Genomic DNA, 26,424 nt, shown 5'->3' on the forward strand with positions numbered 1-26,424 from the left:
ATGGTCGAGAATTCGGCTGGGCTTGTTGCGGTGAGAACATCGCTGATGCAGCGACTACACCGAGGCAGAGCCAGCAGCCGTGGCAAGGACGACGCAGCAGCGCCGGAGACGGAGCAGCAGCGACAGCAGCTCCGGAGGAGCGACGTCGACGCAGCAGTGTCGGAGACGTCAGGCTCGGAGAGCTCGCGAGACGAGTGGGAGCCCAACAGCGGCTGCGGTTCAGTGGAAGTACGACGACGCAAGATTAGGGTTTCCCTATGCGTGATGTCGTTTTGTCTCGTCTCACGACTTCGCTTTCCAAATTTTGATTAGGATTTCCAAATCCTTGGATTCAAATTTGGAAATAATTCAAGAATAATTTAGAAATAAGATTTGGATATATCTTTCGTGGATTTTATATATTATATAAGATTTAATTTTGTATTAAATCATGGATTAATTATAGATTTTATCCTTATTTTATGAATTTGTAGGGATTTAATTACTAGATGAATCCTAGTTAAATTTGGATAATGACAATCTAATTTTTTATTTATATCCAATGGATTAATGTGGATTTATCCCTAGACATATCCTAGTTGGATTTAGATAATGATAATATTATTTTATTCTTATCCTATGAGTTTATATGAATTTATTCATAGATAAATTCTAGATGGATTTAGATAGTGATAATATAATATTTTATTCTTATCTTATAGATTTATATGGATTTATTCCTAGATAGATCTTGGATAGATTTGAATAATTATAATATAATATTATCTTATTCTATGGATTTATATGGATTTATTCCAAGATAAATCCTAGATGAATTAGGATAAACATTTATATTAATTTATTTTATCCTATAGATTTGAATAGATTTAATTCTATTAAGAAAAATCTTAGATGGATTAAAATAAGTATTAATCCAATTTATCCTTATCTTTTGGATTTATATCCTAGATAGATTAGGATAAAGATGATATGTAAGAAATCCTTATTTAATTGGATTTAGATAAATTTGTTTATCGAAGAAATCCTAAGTAATGTTTGATATATTCTGGATGTCTATTCTAAATAGAATTAAGATTTGTACAAATCTTGATTTATTGGATTTTATTTTTATCTTATGGATTATGATGGAAGTGTTTCTATCTAGTAACATCCTAGTACGATTTAAATAATGATAATCCTAGATCAACGTTATCTTGAATTGTAGGATGTGATTTTATCGAAATAAAATCTAGAATAATCCTAAGTGGATTTAGATAGTTAACTCTATCTTGATAAATCCTAAATAAATTTGGATAATTATTATCCAATATAAAACTTAATTATTTAATTGATTCTCCCTTGACTAGATTAAATAATTGTCGTTAATTATCATGTGTGTTTAAATGCCATGCATTAAATGGACTTATCTTTTTATTTGGTGTTTATCTATTTTAAGTGGATTATCTGTTTTATCTGCTTATGTGATAATTATGCAAAAACCATACTAAATATCTAAGTGATGATTACAACAAGTGCGTTGTATATGGTCTCCATCGGTTGGACTGCCAAATTTTGTGAAGCTGATTTTCTAATATTATCGCCACCTACAAAGTAGGGACAATAATCCTACGAAAACAGTAAGTTCATAAGGGCGGACTTCTCACATAATAAATAGAATGAACTAGAAAGTGGTTCCCAATATTATTGCCACCTGCAAAGTGGGGACAATAATCCTAAGGAACTGCGAGTTTCAGGGTTCAATCAGAATTTATGAGATAGCTTGGTTTTGTTATCAGTACATGAACATTGTTATGGGAGTGTGTTGTAGAAATAAAATACTGCAATGCTAAATCTGATGGTCGTGCTTAGGCAGCATTAGGCGTGTTGACCTCCAAAGGAGGAAGATATTGATGCGTCGGTGTTGTGACCAGTAAAATTGTCGAAAATTTTAATGCGTATTAACCTCCAAATGAGGATACAATTTATTAATTTTGATGTTGTAAAATACATAATTGTTTTGTGGTTATTTGTGATTATGTATTGAGCATGAGTATGTGATAATAAGTTTATTTGCCAAATCTTCATTATGTCATTTAATATATGTCTGCGATCCTTAAAGAAAGTAAACTCGAATGCCTAAATTATGTAGACCGGAAACGAAAATGGATAAGTTTCTCATCGCTGAAAACCTTGAGTTTACACTCAATGATTCATGTCCTCCATTTCCTTGACATAATTCCACGAAGAATGTTCGAGAATGCATTATGCATGTACTTGACAAGCTCTTCGAGGAATAAGGTCAAGCTACTTTCCTTTAAGTAGCTCGACAAGTCTTGGTTAATGACGATGAAAGATGGATATAAATAGAATCTGTAAAGATGATTCGATTGGAATATCCTAGAGTGAATGTTTTGAGGATCTTTTGATCACTCAAATAGTTTTTGACACAAGTCATCGCCTAAAGTAACAAAAAATGACTATAAGAAGGTTTAACTGAAAAGTAGAATATCTTCAGAATAATAGTCGTTGTGTTACTATTAGAGGAAAGTAACATGATAGATGACGAATTCATAAAGGCTGCATTTTTCTTAAGTCCTAGTTCATTTGAACAAAAGACTAGATATGGAAATGAGAGAGCCTGGATTGTCATCGAAGTTTGTTTAAAACGAGAAAAGATGCTTTGTGAGTTGGATTGACCTATTTTATAGAAGGACAATGACTTACATGACAATGCAACTTCTAAGTAAGAGATCTTCATCCAGTTAGGTTTTTGTTGCAGTGGGAGCTATTAATGCTCAACTATTGTTTTATGGTTGATGTTTAAGGCATCATAGTATTAAAATAATATAAGTGCGACAAGGTTGAGTATTCAACAACACATCAACTTCTTAATCATTGAATGATAAAGTATTTATGGCTCTTAGCCCTAAGGCCAAGAAAATACTTAGAAATTGTTCGAACTGATCTAGACTATCAAGATTTTAACATTTCCTTAAATAGCTTGACAGTTGAGAAAGTCTGTTTAATGCACTATGAGTTAGAATCATTTGATTTTTCAAGAGATTCAGAATACTTATAGAAGTGCAACATAGAAAGACTAGCAAGTCTTAATGGTTTACACCATAAGGAGACGAGCAGAGGGTTATGATCAGTAGTGGGAGTCTAATCTCCATTAACGAATCCAAGCATTCATCTAATGAATGGGATAGTTATGTAAGAAGGAATCGAAGTCTTTCTAAGACAAGTTTGATTAAGAGATGAGTTGTACTCATTAAAATCTTATCATTGATGGGATAAACATCAAAGAAACTACCAACATCAGTACTTTCTACAAAACACGAGTTGTGGACTAGAGCGACTCTAGTCTAGCACATCTCAAGGTGTCATGTTGTTCCAACACATGTTGGAAAAGTGTCCAAGAAATTGGAGTTGAGTATTGAGGCATGTTTTAAGGTTTTTCCCAAATGATGTAAGGTTATAAGTTCTGTAATCTTCAAAGATATAATTCTTGTATGAAGATCAAGAGATGAACTACAAGCCTAACAGCGTGATAACTCTCAAAATAAAGAGAGAGATATCGGATTTTCCACATTACCAAGAAGTCATACCATTAGAAACTTTTGCACTAATAAAATCAACTTCAGTACCTAAGATTGTAAGAATCATATCGTAGTGGGAGCGTTCCACTGGAACACAACAAGTTCATGGGTCTAAGAGTGTCGTAAGACTCAGTCTTAGATCAACTTGAACATAATCCGTTTAACTACAATGTAGTATTGGTTAATTTGGATAATCATCCTTGAAAAGGTGATAGATTCCATATTACAATCTAAGATAGACAACATGTTTTACAAGACTTGCAAAACTACCTATAGGCTGTGTCAGTAAGTGGGAGCAAGTATCTTTGCAAGTGTAAATGTGGATCTCAAATGGCTAGACAATGACAATGGGTTATGCCCAAAGAGAATTATCTTCTCGCTATCGTTGTGCCAGGATTTATTTGATCCTATTGTCTATTAGAACTTACATAAATTAGAATGTATGTATTATGATTGTCAAGACAGCCTTCTATAAATAGAAGTCTTGAGGAAATCATCTACTAGAACATTCTAATGGATATGTAGTTAAAAGTAAGAAACGCATGATTGGAAGCTTATAAAGACCTTCGTGGTCTTAGGCAAGCATCTAAATCAGAGTATATGTGTTTCATCAAAATTGTCAAATGTCTGGAATTTGACTTTTGCCCATAGCAGTGCTGTAAGCACCAGGGAGTTGAAAGTGCATTAAATATGGTATTATTGGTACTCTACGATGATGAAATCTACAAAAGTTGCAAACAACTAAGATTAGCATCTAGCGTAGGAAACTGGTTGTCTACCCAGTTTAAGATAAATGATTTAAGAGAAACTAATTACATTCTTAGCATCTAAGTCCTTTTAAGATGCTAGAAAGAATATTGACATTCTCTTAGGAATCTTATATCTACACATTGCTTGGAACATTTAAGCATTAGAAATTCCATGAAAAGGTTTATACCTCTCAAGATGGAATTGTCTTGTCTCTAGTCAAGTGTCGTTTGACGCTTAGTGAGATCAAAAATTATGAGACTGGTTTCGGAGATAGTTGTCTCATGTATGCTATAATGTGTACTAAGTTTGATATTAGTTGTGCTTATGCATAGCAAGTATATATCATATTAACCATGGCAAAGGATTTTGATTGAGGTAATGAATATACCCTAGTGCTTGAGAAAGACTAGTAACTATATTCTAGTTTACCAGTCATTCATGTAATGTCCTTGAGGTTACACTGTCTTAGTTTTATTACTAATCAGTGATCGAGTAAGTTATCCTCCGATTATGTGTTTACCTTAGGAATATCTTCCTAACAGCTTTAATCGTAAGTTTGAGTATGCCTATGAGTATTATTTTTTGATCACTCTAGTGAAGGCTAACTCAAGGGACACACGAGTTTATTAAGCTAAGCAATCACATATGGGGATGAAATTAATTAAAGATCAAGCACGCAACAAAGACATTATGGTGACAAAGATATAATCAGAGAACAACCAAGCAGATTTTTCTTTCACTTAGTGAAATGAATGGTAGTTCGATATATCTAGTACCAAGACCTGCTTTGAGTATAAGTGGGAGAGTTTTTGGCAGTGGGTATACTCGAAAGCATGTTTTGAGTATAAGTGAGAGATTGTTAGGTTTGGTATACTGAAAAGCATGTTTCGAGCAGTTTCGCGCGAATAGAATCTTGCTTGTATACGTAAAACTCTACAATCCACTTTTAACCCGATTCAGTATTATTCGAGCAGTTCCGCACGAATAGAATCACTATTATTATTACATTGTGTTTGCTTGTGCATTTATAAGATGTTTTACAAACATTTAAATGCATAAGAAGTAAACAAAGTCTAAGTCTTTTGCTTAGTAGACCGGTTGTGGGCGTCGTCCACTTTAAGGTAACACGGTCAGATCTATGCAATGCTTTGCAAAAGAAAAAGAAGAATTTCACAACCTAGATAGGCTTTGGCTACCTATCATGAAAGGTTGCAATGTCAGTCCGCATATTTCTAAGCCTTACTGAAATAAGATGACATTGGTGTGGTATAGCACTGAACGGATCTAACAGCAAGACGTGTCTTTATGCTATCTACCGAAAGACTAGGTCTTGATAAAATATTATTTCTTAATCTACATATGTTAGTATTGAGCATACGGTATTGATTATGCACTACTTTGACTTATCAAATGGTGCGGGTTTTTCGCAACCCAACAATCCTGATATATTGGGTAGTGGTGATTAATATCTAGTGGTGCTAGGATTGCTATTATGTTGAAACGTGCACGAGGTGAGTCTCGTTTGATAATGTCCTCAAGAGGAGCTCGAACAAGGTTTTATTATTCGGAAAACTGGCCAGTTGGAGTTTTATTACTCTATGAATAATAAATAAATGTTTCTTGCTAAGTCCACTCTTGGAATTAATAAGATATTTATTAATTAAGTCCATAGCAGACATTAATTAATTAATGGACATTTATATCTTAAGCGCGGGAAATAAATAATAAAAGTGGAAACCCGGATTACTTGTAATTTCGGATTTGGATGGGGAGAGTTCAATATTACTTCTGTAGTGGCTGCTCGTGATATTCCAATATAAGCTTGTATTAAATTGTGGGTTCAATTTAATTAGTAAAAAGCTAATTGGGCGAGCCCATATCCAAAACCTTCCATAGATCCCTGTCTGGGCCCATAAGGAACTTAATATAAATAGGAGAATAAAGGAGACAGAAGAATCACAATTTCATTATTTGTAATTTTCGAAAATTTCAGCTTCCCCAGCTGTAGGAATTTTCGAATTCCACTCCTTTTCCCAAAAGGATTTCTTCTGTCTTCTTTATTCGAGTCCTAGTATTTTGATAAGATCAGCCCACCCTGATATCGATTTACAGTTCGGGAACCAGAGAGAAGATCCGTGGTCTAGTATTGAAGATCATCGTGGAGAAGGCGCGAGCAATCGACGATTCTTTGGAGAATCAAATCGGTAACTCTAAACCGTAGAAATCATGTTTAGGATTTACTTTCAATGAGCATGAATTATTTGCGTTCTAGCATGCAATTATCTGTTTAACATGTGAATTGATTAATCGCATAATCGGTCAAATAGATCCGTGTCTGATTTATATGTATTGTACAAGTCTTCCGCTGTGCAAGGGGCACCAAACCCCAACAATTGGTATCAGAGCCAGTTTTTGGCTCTGATTATGTGGATTAATTTCATGTTATGTGAATTGCATCGCATATATTTTTCGTTGCCTATGTGTTTTTGTTCATGTTAAAATCCTTCGGACATTAAGAACACGAATGCTACGAATAGGGGCCTCGCGTCCTCTTCTCCCTCTACGGATTTACTCGACGGAATTTAATCCCTTTATTCTTTTGATTAAATGTAATGATTACTTGATGTCATGATGATGTTGGGGAATTACAATGTTGTGATTTCTTTTTCAATTCGACGTGATTGTGGTGAATTGAGTTCACAACCAACATCAATTTATCGTCGCGAAGTTTCCGCAAGACTTCAAGCGTCGACGCGGCAGCAGCGGTGGTCCGGCTCGGGGGCGATGACGCAGCAGCCGTGACGAGAACGACGCAGCGGCAGCAGCGACGTTGTCACACTTGCAGCAGCGGCAGGTGCGTCCTCACGAGCAGACGGACAGCAACGTGGAGGCTAGGTGTCTTCGTGCAGCAGTGCCGGCGAGACACGGGCTGCCGGAATTCGCGATGGCGGCAGCTGTCTTTGATGGCTGTTCATGGTCGAGAATTCGGCTGGGCTTGTTGCGGTGAGAACATCGCTGATGCAGCGACTACACCGAGGCAGAGCCAGCAGCCGTGGCAAGGACGACGCAGCAGCGCCGGAGACGGAGCAGCAGCGACAGCAGCTCCGGAGGAGCGACGTCGACGCAGCAGTGTCGGAGACGTCAGGCTCGGAGAGCTCGCGAGACGAGTGGGAGCCCAACAGCGGCTGCGGTTCAGTGGAAGTACGACGACGCAAGATTAGGGTTTCCCTATGCGTGATGTCGTTTTGTCTCGTCTCACGACTTCGCTTTCCAAATTTTGATTAGGATTTCCAAATCCTTGGATTCAAATTTGGAAATAATTCAAGAATAATTTAGAAATAAGATTTGGATATATCTTTCGTGGATTTTATATATTATATAAGATTTAATTTTGTATTAAATCATGGATTAATTATAGATTTTATCCTTATTTTATGGATTTGTAGGGATTTAATTACTAGATGAATCCTAGTTAAATTTGGATAATGACAATCTAATTTTTTATTTATATCCAATGGATTAATGTGGATTTATCCCTAGACATATCCTAGTTGGATTTAGATAATGATAATATTATTTTATTCTTATCCTATGAGTTTATATGAATTTATTCATAGATAAATTCTAGATGGATTTAGATAGTGATAATATAATATTTTATTCTTATCTTATAGATTTATATGGATTTATTCCTAGATAGATCTTGGATAGATTTGAATAATTATAATATAATATTATCTTATTCTATGGATTTATATGGATTTATTCCAAGATAAATCCTAGATGAATTAGGATAAACATTTATATTAATTTATTTTATCCTATAGATTTGAATAGATTTAATTCTATTAAGAAAAATCTTAGATGGATTAAAATAAGTATTAATCCAATTTATCCTTATCTTTTGGATTTATATCCTAGATAGATTAGGATAAAGATGATATGTAAGAAATCCTTATTTAATTGGATTTAGATAAATTTGTTTATCGAAGAAATCCTAAGTAATGTTTGATATATTCTGGATGTCTATTCTAAATAGAATTAAGATTTGTACAAATCTTGATTTATTGGATTTTATTTTTATCTTATGGATTATGATGGAAGTGTTTCTATCTAGTAACATCCTAGTACGATTTAAATAATGATAATCCTAGATCAACGTTATCTTGAATTGTAGGATGTGATTTTATCGAAATAAAATCTAGAATAATCCTAAGTGGATTTAGATAGTTAACTCTATCTTGATAAATCCTAAATAAATTTGGATAATTATTATCCAATATAAAACTTAATTATTTAATTGATTCTCCCTTGACTAGATTAAATAATTGTCGTTAATTATCATGTGTGTTTAAATGCCATGCATTAAATGGACTTATCTTTTTATTTGGTGTTTATCTATTTTAAGTGGATTATCTGTTTTATCTGCTTATGTGATAATTATGCAAAAACCATACTAAATATCTAAGTGATGATTACAACAAGTGCGTTGTATATGGTCTCCATCGGTTGGACTGCCAAATTTTGTGAAGCTGATTTTCTAATATTATCGCCACCTACAAAGTAGGGACAATAATCCTACGAAAACAGTAAGTTCATAAGGGCGGACTTCTCACATAATAAATAGAATGAACTAGAAAGTGGTTCCCAATATTATTGCCACCTGCAAAGTGGGGACAATAATCCTAAGGAACTGCGAGTTTCAGGGTTCAATCAGAATTTATGAGATAGCTTGGTTTTGTTATCAGTACATGAACATTGTTATGGGAGTGTGTTGTAGAAATAAAATACTGCAATGCTAAATCTGATGGTCGTGCTTAGGCAGCATTAGGCGTGTTGACCTCCAAAGGAGGAAGATATTGATGCGTCGGTGTTGTGACCAGTAAAATTGTCGAAAATTTTAATGCGTATTAACCTCCAAATGAGGATACAATTTATTAATTTTGATGTTGTAAAATACATAATTGTTTTGTGGTTATTTGTGATTATGTATTGAGCATGAGTATGTGATAATAAGTTTATTTGCCAAATCTTCATTATGTCATTTAATATATGTCTGCGATCCTTAAAGAAAGTAAACTCGAATGCCTAAATTATGTAGACCGGAAACGAAAATGGATAAGTTTCTCATCGCTGAAAATCTTGAGTTTACACTCAATGATTCATGTCCTCCATTTCCTTGACATAATTCCACGAAGAATGTTCGAGAATGCATTATGCATGTACTTGACAAGCTCTTCGAGGAATAAGGTCAAGCTACTTTCCTTTAAGTAGCTCGACAAGTCTTGGTTAATGACGATGAAAGATGGATATAAATAGAATCTGTAAAGATGATTCGATTGGAATATCCTAGAGTGAATGTTTTGAGGATCTTTTGATCACTCAAATAGTTTTTGACACAAGTCATCGCCTAAAGTAACAAAAAATGACTATAAGAAGGTTTAACTGAAAAGTAGAATATCTTCAGAATAATAGTCGTTGTGTTACTATTAGAGGAAAGTAACATGATAGATGACGAATTCATAAAGGCTGCATTTTTCTTAAGTCCTAGTTCATTTGAACAAAAGACTAGATATGGAAATGAGAGAGCCTGGATTGTCATCGAAGTTTGTTTAAAACGAGAAAAGATGCTTTGTGAGTTGGATTGACCTATTTTATAGAAGGACAATGACTTACATGACAATGCAACTTCTAAGTAAGAGATCTTCATCCAGTTAGGTTTTTGTTGCAGTGGGAGCTATTAATGCTCAACTATTGTTTTATGGTTGATGTTTAAGGCATCATAGTATTAAAATAATATAAGTGCGACAAGGTTGAGTATTCAACAACACATCAACTTCTTAATCATTGAATGATAAAGTATTTATGGCTCTTAGCCCTAAGGCCAAGAAAATACTTAGAAATTGTTCGAACTGATCTAGACTATCAAGATTTTAACATTTCCTTAAATAGCTTGACAGTTGAGAAAGTCTGTTTAATGCACTATGAGTTAGAATCATTTGATTTTTCAAGAGATTCAGAATACTTATAGAAGTGCAACATAGAAAGACTAGCAAGTCTTAATGGTTTACACCATAAGGAGACGAGCAGAGGGTTATGATCAGTAGTGGGAGTCTAATCTCCATTAACGAATCCAAGCATTCATCTAATGAATGGGATAGTTATGTAAGAAGGAATCGAAGTCTTTCTAAGACAAGTTTGATTAAGAGATGAGTTGTACTCATTAAAATCTTATCATTGATGGGATAAACATCAAAGAAACTACCAACATCAGTACTTTCTACAAAACACGAGTTGTGGACTAGAGCGACTCTAGTCTAGCACATCTCAAGGTGTCATGTTGTTCCAACACATGTTGGAAAAGTGTCCAAGAAATTGGAGTTGAGTATTGAGGCATGTTTTAAGGTTTTTCCCAAATGATGTAAGGTTATAAGTTCTGTAATCTTCAAAGATATAATTCTTGTATGAAGATCAAGAGATGAACTACAAGCCTAACAGCGTGATAACTCTCAAAATAAAGAGAGAGATATCGGATTTTCCACATTACCAAGAAGTCATACCATTAGAAACTTTTGCACTAATAAAATCAACTTCAGTACCTAAGATTGTAAGAATCATATCGTAGTGGGAGCGTTCCACTGGAACACAACAAGTTCATGGGTCTAAGAGTGTCGTAAGACTCAGTCTTAGATCAACTTGAACATAATCCGTTTAACTACAATGTAGTATTGGTTAATTTGGATAATCATCCTTGAAAAGGTGATAGATTCCATATTACAATCTAAGATAGACAACATGTTTTACAAGACTTGCAAAACTACCTATAGGCTGTGTCAGTAAGTGGGAGCAAGTATCTTTGCAAGTGTAAATGTGGATCTCAAATGGCTAGACAATGACAATGGGTTATGCCCAAAGAGAATTATCTTCTCGCTATCGTTGTGCCAGGATTTATTTGATCCTATTGTCTATTAGAACTTACATAAATTAGAATGTATGTATTATGATTGTCAAGACAGCCTTCTATAAATAGAAGTCTTGAGGAAATCATCTACTAGAACATTCTAATGGATATGTAGTTAAAAGTAAGAAACGCATGATTGGAAGCTTATAAAGACCTTCGTGGTCTTAGGCAAGCATCTAAATCAGAGTATATGTGTTTCATCAAAATTGTCAAATGTCTGGAATTTGACTTTTGCCCATAGCAGTGCTGTAAGCACCAGGGAGTTGAAAGTGCATTAAATATGGTATTATTGGTACTCTACGATGATGAAATCTACAAAAGTTGCAAACAACTAAGATTAGCATCTAGCGTAGGAAACTGGTTGTCTACCCAGTTTAAGATAAATGATTTAAGAGAAACTAATTACATTCTTAGCATCTAAGTCCTTTTAAGATGCTAGAAAGAATATTGACATTCTCTTAGGAATCTTATATCTACACATTGCTTGGAACATTTAAGCATTAGAAATTCCATGAAAAGGTTTATACCTCTCAAGATGGAATTGTCTTGTCTCTAGTCAAGTGTCGTTTGACGCTTAGTGAGATCAAAAATTATGAGACTGGTTTCGGAGATAGTTGTCTCATGTATGCTATAATGTGTACTAAGTTTGATATTAGTTGTGCTTATGCATAGCAAGTATATATCATATTAACCATGGCAAAGGATTTTGATTGAGGTAATGAATATACCCTAGTGCTTGAGAAAGACTAGTAACTATATTCTAGTTTACCAGTCATTCATGTAATGTCCTTGAGGTTACACTGTCTTAGTTTTATTACTAATCAGTGATCGAGTAAGTTATCCTCCGATTATGTGTTTACCTTAGGAATATCTTCCTAACAGCTTTAATCGTAAGTTTGAGTATGCCTATGAGTATTATTTTTTGATCACTCTAGTGAAGGCTAACTCAAGGGACACACGAGTTTATTAAGCTAAGCAATCACATATGGGGATGAAATTAATTAAAGATCAAGCACGCAACAAAGACATTATGGTGACAAAGATATAATCAGAGAACAACCAAGCAGATTTTTCTTTCACTTAGTGAAATGAATGGTAGTTCGATATATCTAGTACCAAGACCTGCTTTGAGTATAAGTGGGAGAGTTTTTGGCAGTGGGTATACTCGAAAGCATGTTTTGAGTATAAGTGAGAGATTGTTAGGTTTGGTATACTGAAAAGCATGTTTCGAGCAGTTTCGCGCGAATAGAATCTTGCTTGTATACGTAAAACTCTACAATCCACTTTTAACCCGATTCAGTATTATTCGAGCAGTTCCGCACGAATAGAATCACTATTATTATTACATTGTGTTTGCTTGTGCATTTATAAGATGTTTTACAAACATTTAAATGCATAAGAAGTAAACAAAGTCTAAGTCTTTTGCTTAGTAGACCGGTTGTGGGCGTCGTCCACTTTAAGGTAACACGGTCAGATCTATGCAATGCTTTGCAAAAGAAAAAGAAGAATTTCACAACCTAGATAGGCTTTGGCTACCTATCATGAAAGGTTGCAATGTCAGTCCGCATATTTCTAAGCCTTACTGAAATAAGATGACATTGGTGTGGTATAGCACTGAACGGATCTAACAGCAAGACGTGTCTTTATGCTATCTACCGAAAGACTAGGTCTTGATAAAATATTATTTCTTAATCTACATATGTTAGTATTGAGCATACGGTATTGATTATGCACTACTTTGACTTATCAAATGGTGCGGGTTTTTCGCAACCCAACAATCCTGATATATTGGGTAGTGGTGATTAATATCTAGTGGTGTTAGGATTGCTATTATGTTGAAACGTGCACGAGGTGAGTCTCGTTTGATAATGTCCTCAAGAGGAGCTCGAACAAGGTTTTATTATTCGGAAAACTGGCCAGTTGGAGTTTTATTACTCTATGAATAATAAATAAATGTTTCTTGCTAAGTCCACTCTTGGAATTAATAAGATATTTATTAATTAAGTCCATAGCAGACATTAATTAATTAATGGACATTTATATCTTAAGCGCGGGAAATAAATAATAAAAGTGGAAACCCGGATTACTTGTAATTTCGGATTTGGATGGGGAGAGTTCAATATTACTTCTGTAGTGGCTGCTCGTGATATTCCAATATAAGCTTGTATTAAATTGTGGGTTCAATTTAATTAGTAAAAAGCTAATTGGGCGAGCCCATATCCAAAACCTTCCATAGATCCCTGTCTGGGCCCATAAGGAACTTAATATAAATAGGAGAATAAAGGAGACAGAAGAATCACAATTTCATTATTTGTAATTTTCGAAAATTTCAGCTTCCCCAGCTGTAGGAATTTTCGAATTCCACTCCTTTTCCCAAAAGGATTTCTTCTGTCTTCTTTATTCGAGTCCTAGTATTTTGATAAGATCAGCCCACCCTGATATCGATTTACAGTTCGGGAACCAGAGAGAAGATCCGTGGTCTAGTATTGAAGATCATCGTGGAGAAGGCGCGAGCAATCGACGATTCTTTGGAGAATCAAATCGGTAACTCTAAACCGTAGAAATCATGTTTAGGATTTACTTTCAATGAGCATGAATTATTTGCGTTCTAGCATGCAATTATCTGTTTAACATGTGAATTGATTAATCGCATAATCGGTCAAATAGATCCGTGTCTGATTTATATGTATTGTACAAGTCTTCCGCTGTGCAAGGGGCACCAAACCCCAACACTTGGCTCCACTCCACTCAACGGAATTGTTAACGGAGGACCAATTGTGATTCGATTTGAAATGTACATGACCAAAAATTCAAAAGATAAAGTTTAAAACCAAAATCATAAAATGGGCATATATTCAGGACCAATTTTGGTCTTTACTCTATATAATATTACTAATTAAGTTTAGTAATATTATATAGAGTAATATTACTAATTTAAGTTTAGTAATATTATTATCACCATAATGTTCAATTTCAAAGTCATACATAATATAAAATTAAAATAGTTACTTATTTTATAGCACAACTAAAAAAACAAGTCATATTATGTAAAACTAACAATATTATAATAACAAAATAAACAATAAAATACAAAATACTGAGTTATCTTATATAAAAATTAAAATACAAACTAACTAATGCTATATAAAAAGTATAAAAATAGAAAGAAAATCTAACTTATACAAAGCACATTACAAATATAATTAAGATATAAAAATAATATAGTAATAAAATATACTAGCTTCCTAATACTACTACATAAAAAAATATAAAAATCTGCCTAATATTTGTAAAAATAAAGTATAATCTAATGCATTAACGAAAACAATATTACAATTTAACTAAAATCAATACAGACATATATCTAATTTGATTTGGCATGCATAATCCAATTAGGGTATATTAGTCCATATTTGAATAATCTTATGTCAAAGAGACATAGGGGTATTATGCTATGGAGACATTATGTCTCTAAATCATTACTCTTCTAAAAATATAAAGTTTCTTTCGCATACTTTACTCAAATTTTCTTGTCTCTCCAGTACTCTATCTACTTTTTTCTCCATATTTCTCTTACTTTCCATACTTTTTCGCCCACATTTCTTACTTTACCAATTTCTCATTAAAACTCGTGTCGCCCACAAATGAGACTATTTTTTGTGGCCGAAGGGAGTATTTTTTTTTCAACAAAATAACACAAATAATAACTCTCTCTTAGTTTATTACTATTCTTTTGTTTTATTTTCTTTTATCTACTTCCTCTATGGAGTCATAAAGTAGATGAATGGAGAGGTAATAAAGTAGGAGACGTTTTTTGTGTTACGCTCTTATTATTCTGCTGAAAAATGAAATCACTCACTTCGGGTTGGGATGAGGTGGAACGTCTCATGAAGAAATACCAGTCATTTATGATGGAATAAAGAGAGTATTTTTCATATTCTGTTTAATTCTCAGTCCACTCAAACACTAAATATCTAATTCTTAATCTCCGTACCTAAAAAAGGCAAAATATTAATGAGACGGAAAGAGTATTTATTTGGGAGCACAAGATGCATACCTCCTTACATTACCTTTTGAATGAACGAGCGAAACATACAAGAATTAGAGTGTGTGACGTGTGAGTTGGCATAGCAGTATGGTGGTAATGTTTGAAGCCAAAGATCTTGGATTTTAGTTCACCATCACGTGACACTTGAATCTATGTTCATTTCATCATTTGCAAAAAAAGACAAGAATTGAGTGTTCGAGCAATCTACCGGAATAGTAGTTATTTGTGAAATGGCAATAGGAAAAGCATCTCTGACCGCATAGCGCAGTGGATTAGCGCGTCTGACTTCGGATCAGAAGGTCGTGGGTTCGACTCCCACTGTGGTCGAATTTACTTTTACATTTATTATTTTTTCCTGCGTCACATTTCGAGTTTTTATTATCTTACTAATGTGCTAAATTTAATTGATTTATTAGTAATATTAGGCCCACAAACAATCTTTTTCATTAAACCAAACACGCCCTTAAATCGAAATTAAAACACTGTTCACTTCACTGGCCGCTTGGTTTTGATTTTGGTTTTGGAGGAAGACACACAAAGGTGCAACGACCGAGCCGCCCTTCCGCGCTACCCTAACCGTTGGTAATATGCTGAATTGATTTCATTTTCGCAGCAATGGCAATGCCTTCGTGCAAAATTAGGGTTTCTGAAGTTTAAAACCTCTTTCCTGTAGTTTACGCGGAGCTGTGGGTGAAGTAATGGCTTCAGCTTCAGCTGCGGCGCCAGCTTCGTCTCTGAAGAGAGCCAATTCGACGACTTCCAGCGAAAGCGATGAGCTCATCATTACGCCCCTAGGCGCCGGCAACGAAGTCGGCCGCTCCTGCGTTTACATGTCCTTCAAGGGAAAAGTTGTTATGGTTGGTACCTTCCCTTCCTGTGCGTATCTGTGTGTGTTTTCTGGAACTTATTGTATTGGTTTCCCCTTGGATTAGTTCGACTGCGGCATTCATCCAGCTTTCTCCGGAATGGCTGCGTTGCCTTACTTCGACGAGATTGATCCTTCTGCCATTGATCTTCTTCTCATTACTCAGTAAGTTCCTATACTTACAAGTAGTAGTAGTTAGTTACTAACTCCGTGAATTGCTTTTATTTTCATTGTGTTGCTACTTTACTAGTGTATACTGAATTTATCATTAAGGTTTTGTGGCTTTTCAACACAATTGTATGTATCTTCATGGAAGTGCTTAAGGTCATGGTTTTTAGTGATTGCGAATAGGATATGCGTGCAGCTTTCTCTTGAGCTACATATAGTGGATTGATAGTATGGTAGACTTTTTGTGTACCAGATCAGCCATTAAGTTTTGCATCCTTCTCCCAACAACATCAGTGGCTTCGTGGAGTGTTCAAAGATTGATTTTTATGATAAAAGAGATTGAGATATATTTAGTCCAGAAAACACTGACCCTATAAGTTCATAACTTTTTTCTGTCAATTAAAAAGTAATATTGAGAAAACACTGACCCTTACTGACCATGAACTTGGGCCATATGACATTCTTTGATTTGGTTTTATTTACCCTTTCTATACTGCACTTGCTTATGCTTTATGGGTGCAGCTTTCACTTGGACCATGCTGCTTCACTTCCATATTTTCTGGAAAGGGTTAGTTGGCCTTAACTAGAGCTTGTAGTAAAGTATTTTTTGGCACTATCTTCTCTGATGGTTTGTCCCCTGTTAACGTGCCTCAGACAACGTTTAAAGGACGGGTTTTTATGACTCATGCTACTAAAGCCATATACAAGTTGCTTCTATCAGATTATGTTAAAGTTAGCAAGGTCTCAGTTGAAGATATGTTATATGATGAGCAGGACATTCTTCGCTCCATGGATAAAATTGAGGTCTGTTTTTATGGCTATTCTCATAATTTCTCTGTTTCCTCATTTCGTTATGCTTAGATTGAGAACTAACTATGATCCACTGGTGGATCTTCTTTTTTAGAAATTAATCTTTCTACTTAGATTCACAGACAACATTGTTCTCAATCTATGATGATAAAAAACACTGTAGTGGTGTCCTGTCCTTTACTTGAGAAGACAATGTCATTTGAAACCTAATGCATATATCTACACCGGACATGGGTTAATATTTCTATCTCCTTGCAAGTAATTGAAAATTTCTGTACATTTGGTTAAGTAAACTGATTTGACATTTAGCAACATTCTTGATGTGATGCTGAAAGAGTGAAGGGATGGAGAAAGTTAAGAACCAGAGAACTAAAAGAAAAAAGTGAACTAAAATACTGAACAAGGAAAAATAGAGAGAAACCAAACCCTCCTCTTGTGATGCCCTACAGCAAGATACTATCCCGAATTCCTGAAGTGTGGCCTTACAACAGAAGCTGTCCCCAAACTAACTTAATATCCAGAAGGCCTAAAACCTAGCTAAAAAACCCTATTTAAAGACCTAAAACCAAGTACATAACTTGGAGCCTAGACAACATAACCTTAAATAAGTAAAAGGAGTAAGAAATTAATAGATGAGTAAAAATGAAAACATCAATGATGAACACTATTAGATGCTCATTGTTTTTGTCCTAACTGCAATAGTGTGATCAGCGTAATGGATGTTGCCTTAAGATTGAGTATGAAAACATCAATGATGAACACTATCAGATGCTCATTGTTTTTGTCCTAACTGCAATAGTGTGATCAGCGTAATGGATGTTGCCTTAAGAATGAGTTTTTTTGTAGGATCCTGTTTACTGTGGTTGTGGGCACAATTAAGGATCTTTCCCTCCTTTGTGATTCTCTCTTCATAGTCATGCCGTAATACTCCCCTAATAACATACTCCCTCCGTTCCATAGTAATAGAGTCATTTTGCCATTTTGGTACGTTCCATAGTAATAGAGTCATTTCCCTTTTTAGTAAAAGTCAACACATTTTTCCACACTTATTTACTCTCTCTTACTTTTTTTCTCTCTTTATCTCTCTACCTTTTTTTCATTTTCCACTTTATTCTCCCTTTATTAACTCACCTAACACAATTTTTCTTAATCTCCGTGCCGAAAAGAAACGCCTCCATTACCATGGAACGGAGGGAGTATCTGTTAACAAATTCTTTCGTACAAGCCCTTCTCTGTTTGAGTTACATTAGTAGGATTGAAGGTCTGAAGAGTCTATTTATATGCATCAATTGAAATGAGGATTCACATGAAGAAGAGGTTAAATTGGGTTCAGTTATATAGCCCTGGTGCAAGTTATATGTATTCCGATATTGTCCTAAATTTTTTAATTGAAATTGCCTGCCTCCATCTTCATCTACTCTTGCTGAAGACTACAATGTTTCTGGTGTTGCTTCTTTTAAATTGCACTTTTATGAGTCTAACAGTCTAAGAAAATCACTTTTATTGACAACCTTTTACCTTATCAAGTGTAGATCATTAAGTTAAAACATAAACATCTCATTGGTTCTCTTAAGTATATTTGTTATGAAAAAAGAACTGCCCATGTATTCTTCAAGGAAATAAAGTAGTCCACATATAAACACACACATCAGTAGTTCCTGAATCCTTGAGATGGTCATCTTTGATGGTTTTTGGACTGTTTGATAATTGATACAGTAAATTTTAATTTTGGACTTATCAAGAATTCAAGATACATGTTGTTGGTCCTTGAGGAATGATATTGCATATTTATAAATTGAACAGGTACGGGGCACTTCTTATTTACTTGTTTTAAATTGAGATGTGTCTGCTGTAATGATAGTATTGTATTAGAAGATAGCAATGAACTGATGAAGCAATGTGGCCAAGTGGTTTAACTACTAACTAGTCAGCCTTTTGAAAGTGACTAAATTACACTGCACCGGTGAATTCTGAATCAGTGTGTAATGTTATATTTATGCTCCAGGTTATTGACTTCCATCAGACTCTGGAGGTTAACGGGATCCGTTTCTGGTGTTATACTGCTGGTCACGTTCTTGGTGCTGCCATGTTTATGGTTGATATAGCTGGTGTTCGTATCCTCTACACTGGAGATTATTCTCGTGAAGAAGACCGTCATCTTCGTGCTGCTGAGCTGCCCCAGTTCTCCCCAGACGTTTGCATCATTGAATCAACTTATGGTGTTCAGAGCCATCAACCACGGCATATAAGGGAGAAACGTTTTACTGATGTCATCCATTCAACAATTTCTCGAGGTGGTCGTGTTCTTATTCCTGCTTTTGCACTGGGCCGTGCTCAAGAACTACTACTGATACTGGACGAGTATTGGGAAAATCACCGTGATCTCCACAATGTTCCCATATATTATGCTTCCCCACTTGCAAAAAGGTGCATGGCAGTTTACCAGACCTACATTAATTCCATGAATGACAGGATCCGGAATCAATTTGCAAGTTCGAATCCCTTTGACTTTAAACACATATCTCCATTAAAAAGTCTGGATGAGTTTCGTGATGTAGGGCCAGCAGTTGTGATGGCAAGTCCTGGTGGGCTTCAAAGTGGGTTGTCGAGGCAGCTGTTTGACAAATGGTGCTCGGACAAGAGAAATGCTTGTGTTCTACCTGGTTATGTTGTTGAAGGGACACCGGCCAAGGCCATTATGAGTGAACCAAAGGAAGTTACACTCGCAAGTGGTTTGTCTGCTCCTCTGAACATGTCAGTCCACTATATCTCCTTCTCAGCTCACGCAGATTATAATCAAACAAGCACGTTTCTGAAAGAGCTCATGCCTCCCAACATTATATTGGTACACGGTGAAGCAAATGAGATGGGAAGGCTCAAACAGAAGCTCCTCTCGGTCTTTGCTGATGGCAACACTAAAATTATCACTCCAAAGAACTGTCAGTCTGTAGAAATGCACTTCAACTCTCAGAAGATGGCAAAGACGATTGGAAAGTTGGCGGAAAAGACACCAGCAGTTGGTGAAATCCTCAGTGGTTTGCTTGTTAAGAAAGGTTTCACCTATCAGATAATGGCTCCTGATGATCTTCATGTCTTCTCTCAACTCTCCACTGGTAGCGTCATCCAGCGGATTACGATCCCATATTCAGGTGCTTTTGCTGTTTTGAAACACAGGCTTAATCTAATTTATGAAAGCGTGGAGGCCTCAACAGATGAGGAATCTGGGGTACCGACGCTGAAAGTCCATGACAAGGTGACAGTGAAGCAGGAGACTGAGAATCATGTTTCACTACACTGGACAGCAGATCCCATCAGTGACATGGTTTCGGACTCAGTTGTGGCTCTAGTACTGAATGCTAGCCGAGAACTGCCAAAGCTCATGGTTGAATCTGAACAGGAAACGACTGAAGACGAACAAAGCAAGAAAGCGGACAAAATCATACACGCACTTCTTGTTTCCCTGTTTGGAGTTGTGAAATACGAGAACGAGGGCAAGCTGTTGATCAATGTAGATGGGACTACAGCCCTTCTGGAGAAACAGAGTGGTGAAGTGGAATGTGAGAATGAAGGCCTTAAAGAACGAGTTAAGACAGCATACCGGAGAATCATCAGCGCCATAAAGCCGATACCACCTCCCGGATCTTAGGATCTCAACCTGCCGCCTTGTGAGAAAGTTTGGTTGGAGAAATCTAGACAATTCTTGCTAAAACTTGTACTCTCTGCATCACGCAATGCATATAACTTGATACACTGAAAAACCACTTTTTTTGCTTGTTAAATTTTGTTCGCTGATCTACTTATATTCTGCGTGATGATGGGGCAGTCGATTTTAAGTATATTGAAATACTATGATTATGATAATGTTCACTCTTTTTCTTAAAGTGATACATGTATATGTGACGAGTGACACATTTAAATTGACTATCACATCATCGCATATTTGACGGAAAGACGAGGGGGTTTCTTTCCGGGTAATTACATGTTTGATACAAAATGTTTTACCTTTTATTCAATTTAGTACAAAAAGTATTAAGTTTACATATTTTATTCAAAAAGTTTATTTAGTATTATAAAATAATGCATTCTGCCAAGTCTCTACTAACATCGTTACTTGTAATTATATTTTACATACAAAAAGTTTCACCAATGTTTTAGATTTGTACAAAAAATTTTAAATTAAAACATTCCATTAATTAATTCAAACACAATTATTTTTCAAAAAAAAAAAAGAAAAATACAAGGAAAAAAATCACCACTCTTCACTATCAAATTAGCGAATTGCATTTCACTGTCGAAGCTTTCTCATGTAAGAATGGAGAATACAACTAAAAAAATATAAATTCTTTTTTTGTAAGAATTAAATATTGACTTATTGACTGTTCGAAGTTCAAATTAGCCATCTAGTAAAGATGAAATATGGACTAATTTTATATTCTATAATACAATAAAAAAATTGAGTAAATTGAGAGATATGATTTTTTAAAACCACAAAATTGCTAAAAGAATTGATATTGACTGTTGTTCTTTTAGAGTGATTAATTGTATTAAATCTCTAATTTTTATATTATTATGCTGATAAGCTGGACAGATTACAAGAATGTATTAACTTAAAACACTAATGTAACTTTTTGTATGTTCCACGTGAACTCAATACTTTTTGTACTAAATTAAATAAAAGGTAAAATATTTTGTATGAAATATGTAATTATCCCGAAGAAGAGATAATTGCAAAAATTACAACTTCGTGATATATAAATTTAGTTTTTAAAAAATGTATGATTAACTATAATTTGATTTCTTTTGCGATTTATTTGAGCCCATCAAATTCAAAATTCACTTGGGAAGAAAAGAATAGAAAATTAATAATTTTATTTTATTAACTGGTGGGGCAATAGTTTTGCCAAATAAATTTTCCATTTTGTTTCTGAAAGACTAACATAAACCTAAAATCTTGTATCGGAATGGCGGGTGAAACGTCGTCGTCGGCCTCCGCCGTGGCAGTGTCGGCGCTGACGGAGGAGGAGCTGACGCTGAACGTGAAGTGGAGCGGGAAGGAATACACTGTCAGAGTGTGTGGCGACGACACGGTGGGGGAACTCAAGCGGCGGATATGCGAGGTTACGAAGGTGCTCCCCAAAAGGCAGAAACTTCTCTACCCTAAAGTCGGCTCCAAACTCGCTGACGATTCTCAGCTTCTCTCTCAGATTCCATTGAAATCGTCTCTCAAGATGACCATGATTGGGTAACATTTCGCCTGATTTTGTGGTTTATAGGATAATTATGTCACCCTCGAGGTTTTGGTTATTAAATTTCTGGATTTAGCTGAATTCTACGAGTGTAATTGCAATCTGATCTTGTGGTCTGTTAGATTGGTTCTACGTCTCAGTGTTGCTGTACATTTTTGTCAAATTTTCCGTTGTTGTTAGCTTTTCGCTGGTTTTAATCTTTTCAGCAATGGAATATTTTTTTTTGGCAATGCTTTTTGTTAGATGGAAATTAGAAACCGATGGCAAGCTTTATTAGATGTTTTCCGATTGGATTGTTCTTCTGGTTTTGCTCAGCATCTCCATTTGCGAAAGATTGTTGTTTCATGTTTATCTCCATTTTCCCTACTTCTTTTATGTTTTGGCCCTGGTAACTTTTGCATTCATTCAATTCAGTTGTGAAGTTACAGTTGATACTGTAGAGACATTCTTAAATAGTGGTTTGTCAATATTGAGGTAGATCTTTGACAATTGAAGTTACTTTGCAGTACAGTTGAAGATGATATAATTGTGGATCCTATGGAGTCCCCAGAGATTGTGGATGATTTTGAAATCGGGCAGGATGAAGTCGTGGACATCAAAGACAAAGATATGAATAAGCAGAAACTAAACCGTCGTATTAAGCAGTACAAAGTCAGTTAAACTTTATCCAACTGTTCCTATGAGACTAAACAATTGCAATTCCTCATTAAAAATTTGTGTGCTACTATATCCTTGATTTTGCTTCCTTTAGATATATGTTCAATTTTTTTATTTTTTTTTTAATTCCTGGGAATGATCATTATGCTCTTTGTTTTTATGATAGATTGAACTTCGAAATCCTTGTCGTCAAGGCAAAAAATTGCTTGTTCTGGATATAGATTATACGCTCTTTGACCATCGGTCTACGGCAGAGAATCCCTTAGAACTCATGCGCCCCTGTAAGTGATTATTGTAAATGCTTATATTACTTATCTTATTGTGTCTTATATATTATTTCATTGAATTACACAGATCTGCATGAGTTTCTCGCGGCTGCCTATACTGAGTACGATATCATGATTTGGTCTGCAACCAGGTAATTGTAATTTTCTTTATCATCTATCTGCTCGTGTGGCATGTGCATCCATTTTTCCCAGGTAGTGTCTGAAAAATATGGAGATCTAGCATAAATTCAAAAGGTCTATTGTATAGTACATTAGTACTACAAGTTTGCTCTCTATTCGGTTTTTTCCTATTCAGCTTTTAAGGTTGGATTCTTACGTTTATTCTAATAGTCGATTTCAGTAATCCACTTTGAAAGTTCACTTCAAACAATAACTACTAATTAATCACTGCATTTAGATACTGACATCCTTCTGGGTTTCCATAAAGAGTTTTCCATACAGTAGTAACAGGCGAACAGCTTCTATTTCATCAATATTGCTACTCACTCAAAAGACTAGACACCTTCTTCTGCATTATGTGTATCCTGATCTTTCATTGTGCTCGGGATTCGTCGAGCCTTTTATCCTTTTGTTCAGTTTCCCTCGTACTTCCATAATTGGTTTTCCTCTCAAAACTTTACCAACTTTCCGTTGTAATTTTACTTCACTACCTCCAAAAGTTTAGATGCTGCACAGGGGCGTAGCCAGGATTATGCTTAAGGAGGGGCAAAAATAGTATATAGGAAAATTTTATACATTTGAGAAGGGGCATTTAGTGTATTTGATCTATATAATTGGAAATGTGTGTATGGAAATGTAATAAGAAAAGGAGTGTGAGGAGGGGCAAATGCCCCATGTGGCTATATAGTGGCTCCGCCCCTGATGCTGCATGTCTGGTATTTATGAACATCCCTTTCTATTATATAGACTAAAATTGTAGAGTAAATAAAATTACTATCGTGCTACTTGAACGTGCCAAATATCACACATCATATTAGGTTTGCCATTTTTCAAGTTTTTTAAGCTTGCTGTTAAAGAGAATTTGGAACTCACACGCAACAAAGACTAGATAGATTTCATAACAGACATTGTTTCTAGAATGAATATACTTCATTTCCTAGTCTTACTGGAATATGCCAAATGTCAATCAGCATAACTGGTTTGTCAGTTTTCAAGGTATTTAGCTAACATGAAGAGGATTTGGAAATTATAAGTGTCAAAAGACTAGATAGCTTTCATAAAAGCCATTCTTTCTAAAATGAATTTACTTCATTACTGCAGCATGAAGTGGGTTGAACTAAAGATGGGGCAGCTTGGGGTACTAGATCATCCTGACTACAAAATTACTGCTCTTCTTGACCATATGGCCATGATCACAGTTCAGTCAGATTCTCGTGGTGTGTTTGATTGCAAACCACTTGGCTTGATTTGGGCACATTTTCCCGAGGTCTGGATCTCATACTGCCTTTTTATGCTAAAAGTTTGTAAATGCTGTTATTATAAATCTGTGTGCTCGATGAATATCCTCCTCTTCCCCTATCCCCACCGCCATGACAGCATGGGTCTAAGTATAACTGTCAATTGTAGGGTTGGAACCAGCAGTTACTTGCGACTCTGCAACCTTAATTGATTGTCATGATTATGATGATGATTAAATCCTTGCTTTCCTAAAAGTTTGAATTGAGATTTGCTTCATTGCTAGTTGCTACATATTTTCTAGACATAATTTGTCATCCACAGTAAAAATAGGTGTCAACTGTTAACCTGAGCTTCTTCAAAACAACTAGAAGATTGAGAGCTTATCAACATTTCAAAAGTGCGTTAACTTTTTTATTTTGGGTTAGAGGAGTAACTGTTTCTGGAAATACAGGAGGTCTGGAACACCTAGTATTTTTTTTTACCACAGACCTTAGTTTCAAAATTAATTCTTATATTGACAATGCATATAATTACCCTTATTTTAATCTCATCTTGGTTTCTGCACATACCTCCTCTGCTACTGAGTGGTTTAAAAACAACTCATGAGTCATGACATCAAGTTAATGCAAAAAACACCAACTCAGATTTAAGTTAGCAATGTGTCATTTTAGGTTATGAAAGAATTTACTGTCTTGCCTAGTATCCCCTTTTTTCTTAAACTAATAGTAAGATCTTATTGGTATATTTGCAGTTCTACAGTGCCAAGAACACCATAATGTTTGATGATCTGCGGAGGAATTTTGTGATGAATCCCCAAAATGGCTTGACTATAAAACCGTTCAAAAGATGCCATGCAAATCGGGAGAGTGATCAAGAACTTGTGAAGCTGACCAAATATTTGCTAGCTATCGCAAGGCTTGACGATATCAGCACTCTTGATCACAAGAACTGGGAGTCATTTGCCAATGTGAAGAGGCGACGGCATGATTAGAATACCCATGATACTTTGTGTGTCTTCCAATTGCCAGGCTATTTTATTTTGGTAGTACCTTATGTCTATTTCTCTATATCATGTGCTCGTAACTTGAACAGAGGGTGGGGATGATGGGTGTTTAGCAGCTCCAAAGTTGATAGAAAGATTAACAAAGATTTCAATTAATGAAAACACATGGATTCTTGCCCTTCTTGGTAAGACGATGTCTTATGAAGATCATGGTTCTTTCAGTGTTAGACAATATTGTTCTGATATAGATGTGCACAGTTCACAACAATTCCAATACAACTGCTAGTTTATGTGTGCCAAAAAAACTGTTACAGTCGACAAAGAAAAAAGATACAAAAAGATTCATAAATTCAAGTTGTAAACATTAAAAGACCACAGTAATTTTTCTACAAATGTCTAATTTTAATTTTACTATATTTTCTGTCGAAAGCATATTAAAAAGCAGTGACTTGAAAACCACCACTTGCTAAACCTTAGACGGTAGGAAGATGAGGAGGGAAATGAAGAACAGGACACAGAGAGAGAACAATTGAACAATCACCACCATGTCAAAGTCTATGTTCTTCCAGTCATAAAACGCCGGGGGGGGGGGGGGGGGGGGGCGGGAGAAGTACTTTGTGCTTGATAAACTCTGATGATAACTTAATGAAGTA

At 35.3% G+C, this 26,424-nt stretch overlaps 2 protein-coding genes and 1 non-coding gene across 3 annotated transcripts; all 3 read left to right on the plus strand.

Annotated features, from left to right (window-relative positions):
- Positions 1 to 15,590: 15,590 nt before the first annotated feature.
- On the plus strand, positions 15,591 to 15,664 carry TRNAR-UCG (transfer RNA arginine (anticodon UCG)). The gene has a single exon. It is a non-coding gene; the product is annotated as a tRNA-Arg (tRNA).
- A 135-nt stretch (positions 15,665 to 15,799) lies between these two features.
- Positions 15,800 to 20,980, plus strand: CPSF73-I (cleavage and polyadenylation specificity factor 73-I). Its single transcript, XM_048105114.2, has 6 exons — positions 15,800 to 15,919; positions 16,011 to 16,194; positions 16,270 to 16,367; positions 16,893 to 16,938; positions 17,025 to 17,174; positions 19,186 to 20,980. The coding sequence occupies exons 2-6, from the start codon at positions 16,036 to 16,038 to the stop codon at positions 20,824 to 20,826; spliced, it is 2,094 nt and encodes a 697-aa protein (XP_047961071.2). The 5' UTR covers positions 15,800 to 15,919; positions 16,011 to 16,035; the 3' UTR covers positions 20,827 to 20,980.
- A 1,113-nt stretch (positions 20,981 to 22,093) lies between these two features.
- LOC125205607 (ubiquitin family protein) lies at positions 22,094 to 25,976 on the plus strand. Its single transcript, XM_048104653.2, has 6 exons — positions 22,094 to 22,422; positions 22,933 to 23,077; positions 23,250 to 23,364; positions 23,438 to 23,501; positions 24,631 to 24,796; positions 25,520 to 25,976. Exons 1-6 carry the CDS (start codon positions 22,142 to 22,144, stop codon positions 25,757 to 25,759), a joined length of 1,011 nt encoding a protein of 336 aa, XP_047960610.1. The 5' UTR covers positions 22,094 to 22,141; the 3' UTR covers positions 25,760 to 25,976.
- Positions 25,977 to 26,424: the final 448 nt, after the last annotated feature.

Source organism: Salvia hispanica, chromosome 6 (genome assembly GCF_029641045.1).
Source record: "Salvia hispanica isolate PSC_SH4W2 chromosome 6, Shi_PSC_v1, whole genome shotgun sequence".
Classification (NCBI taxonomy): domain Eukaryota; kingdom Viridiplantae; phylum Streptophyta; class Magnoliopsida; order Lamiales; family Lamiaceae; genus Salvia; species Salvia hispanica.

Coding starts and splice junctions, on each gene's coding strand:
- CPSF73-I (XM_048105114.2), top strand. CDS start 16,036: ATGGCTTCAGCTTCAGCTGCGGCGCCAGCTTCGTCTCTGAAGAGAGCC. Junction 16,195..16,269: donor TCAAGGGAAAAGTTGTTATG/GTTGGTACCTTC, acceptor CCCTTGGATTAG/TTCGACTGCGGCATTCATCC. Junction 16,368..16,892: donor GATCTTCTTCTCATTACTCA/GTAAGTTCCTAT, acceptor TTATGGGTGCAG/CTTTCACTTGGACCATGCTG.
- LOC125205607 (XM_048104653.2), top strand. CDS start 22,142: ATGGCGGGTGAAACGTCGTCGTCGGCCTCCGCCGTGGCAGTGTCGGCG. Junction 22,423..22,932: donor CTCAAGATGACCATGATTGG/GTAACATTTCGC, acceptor GTTACTTTGCAG/TACAGTTGAAGATGATATAA. Junction 23,078..23,249: donor GTCGTATTAAGCAGTACAAA/GTCAGTTAAACT, acceptor TTTTTATGATAG/ATTGAACTTCGAAATCCTTG.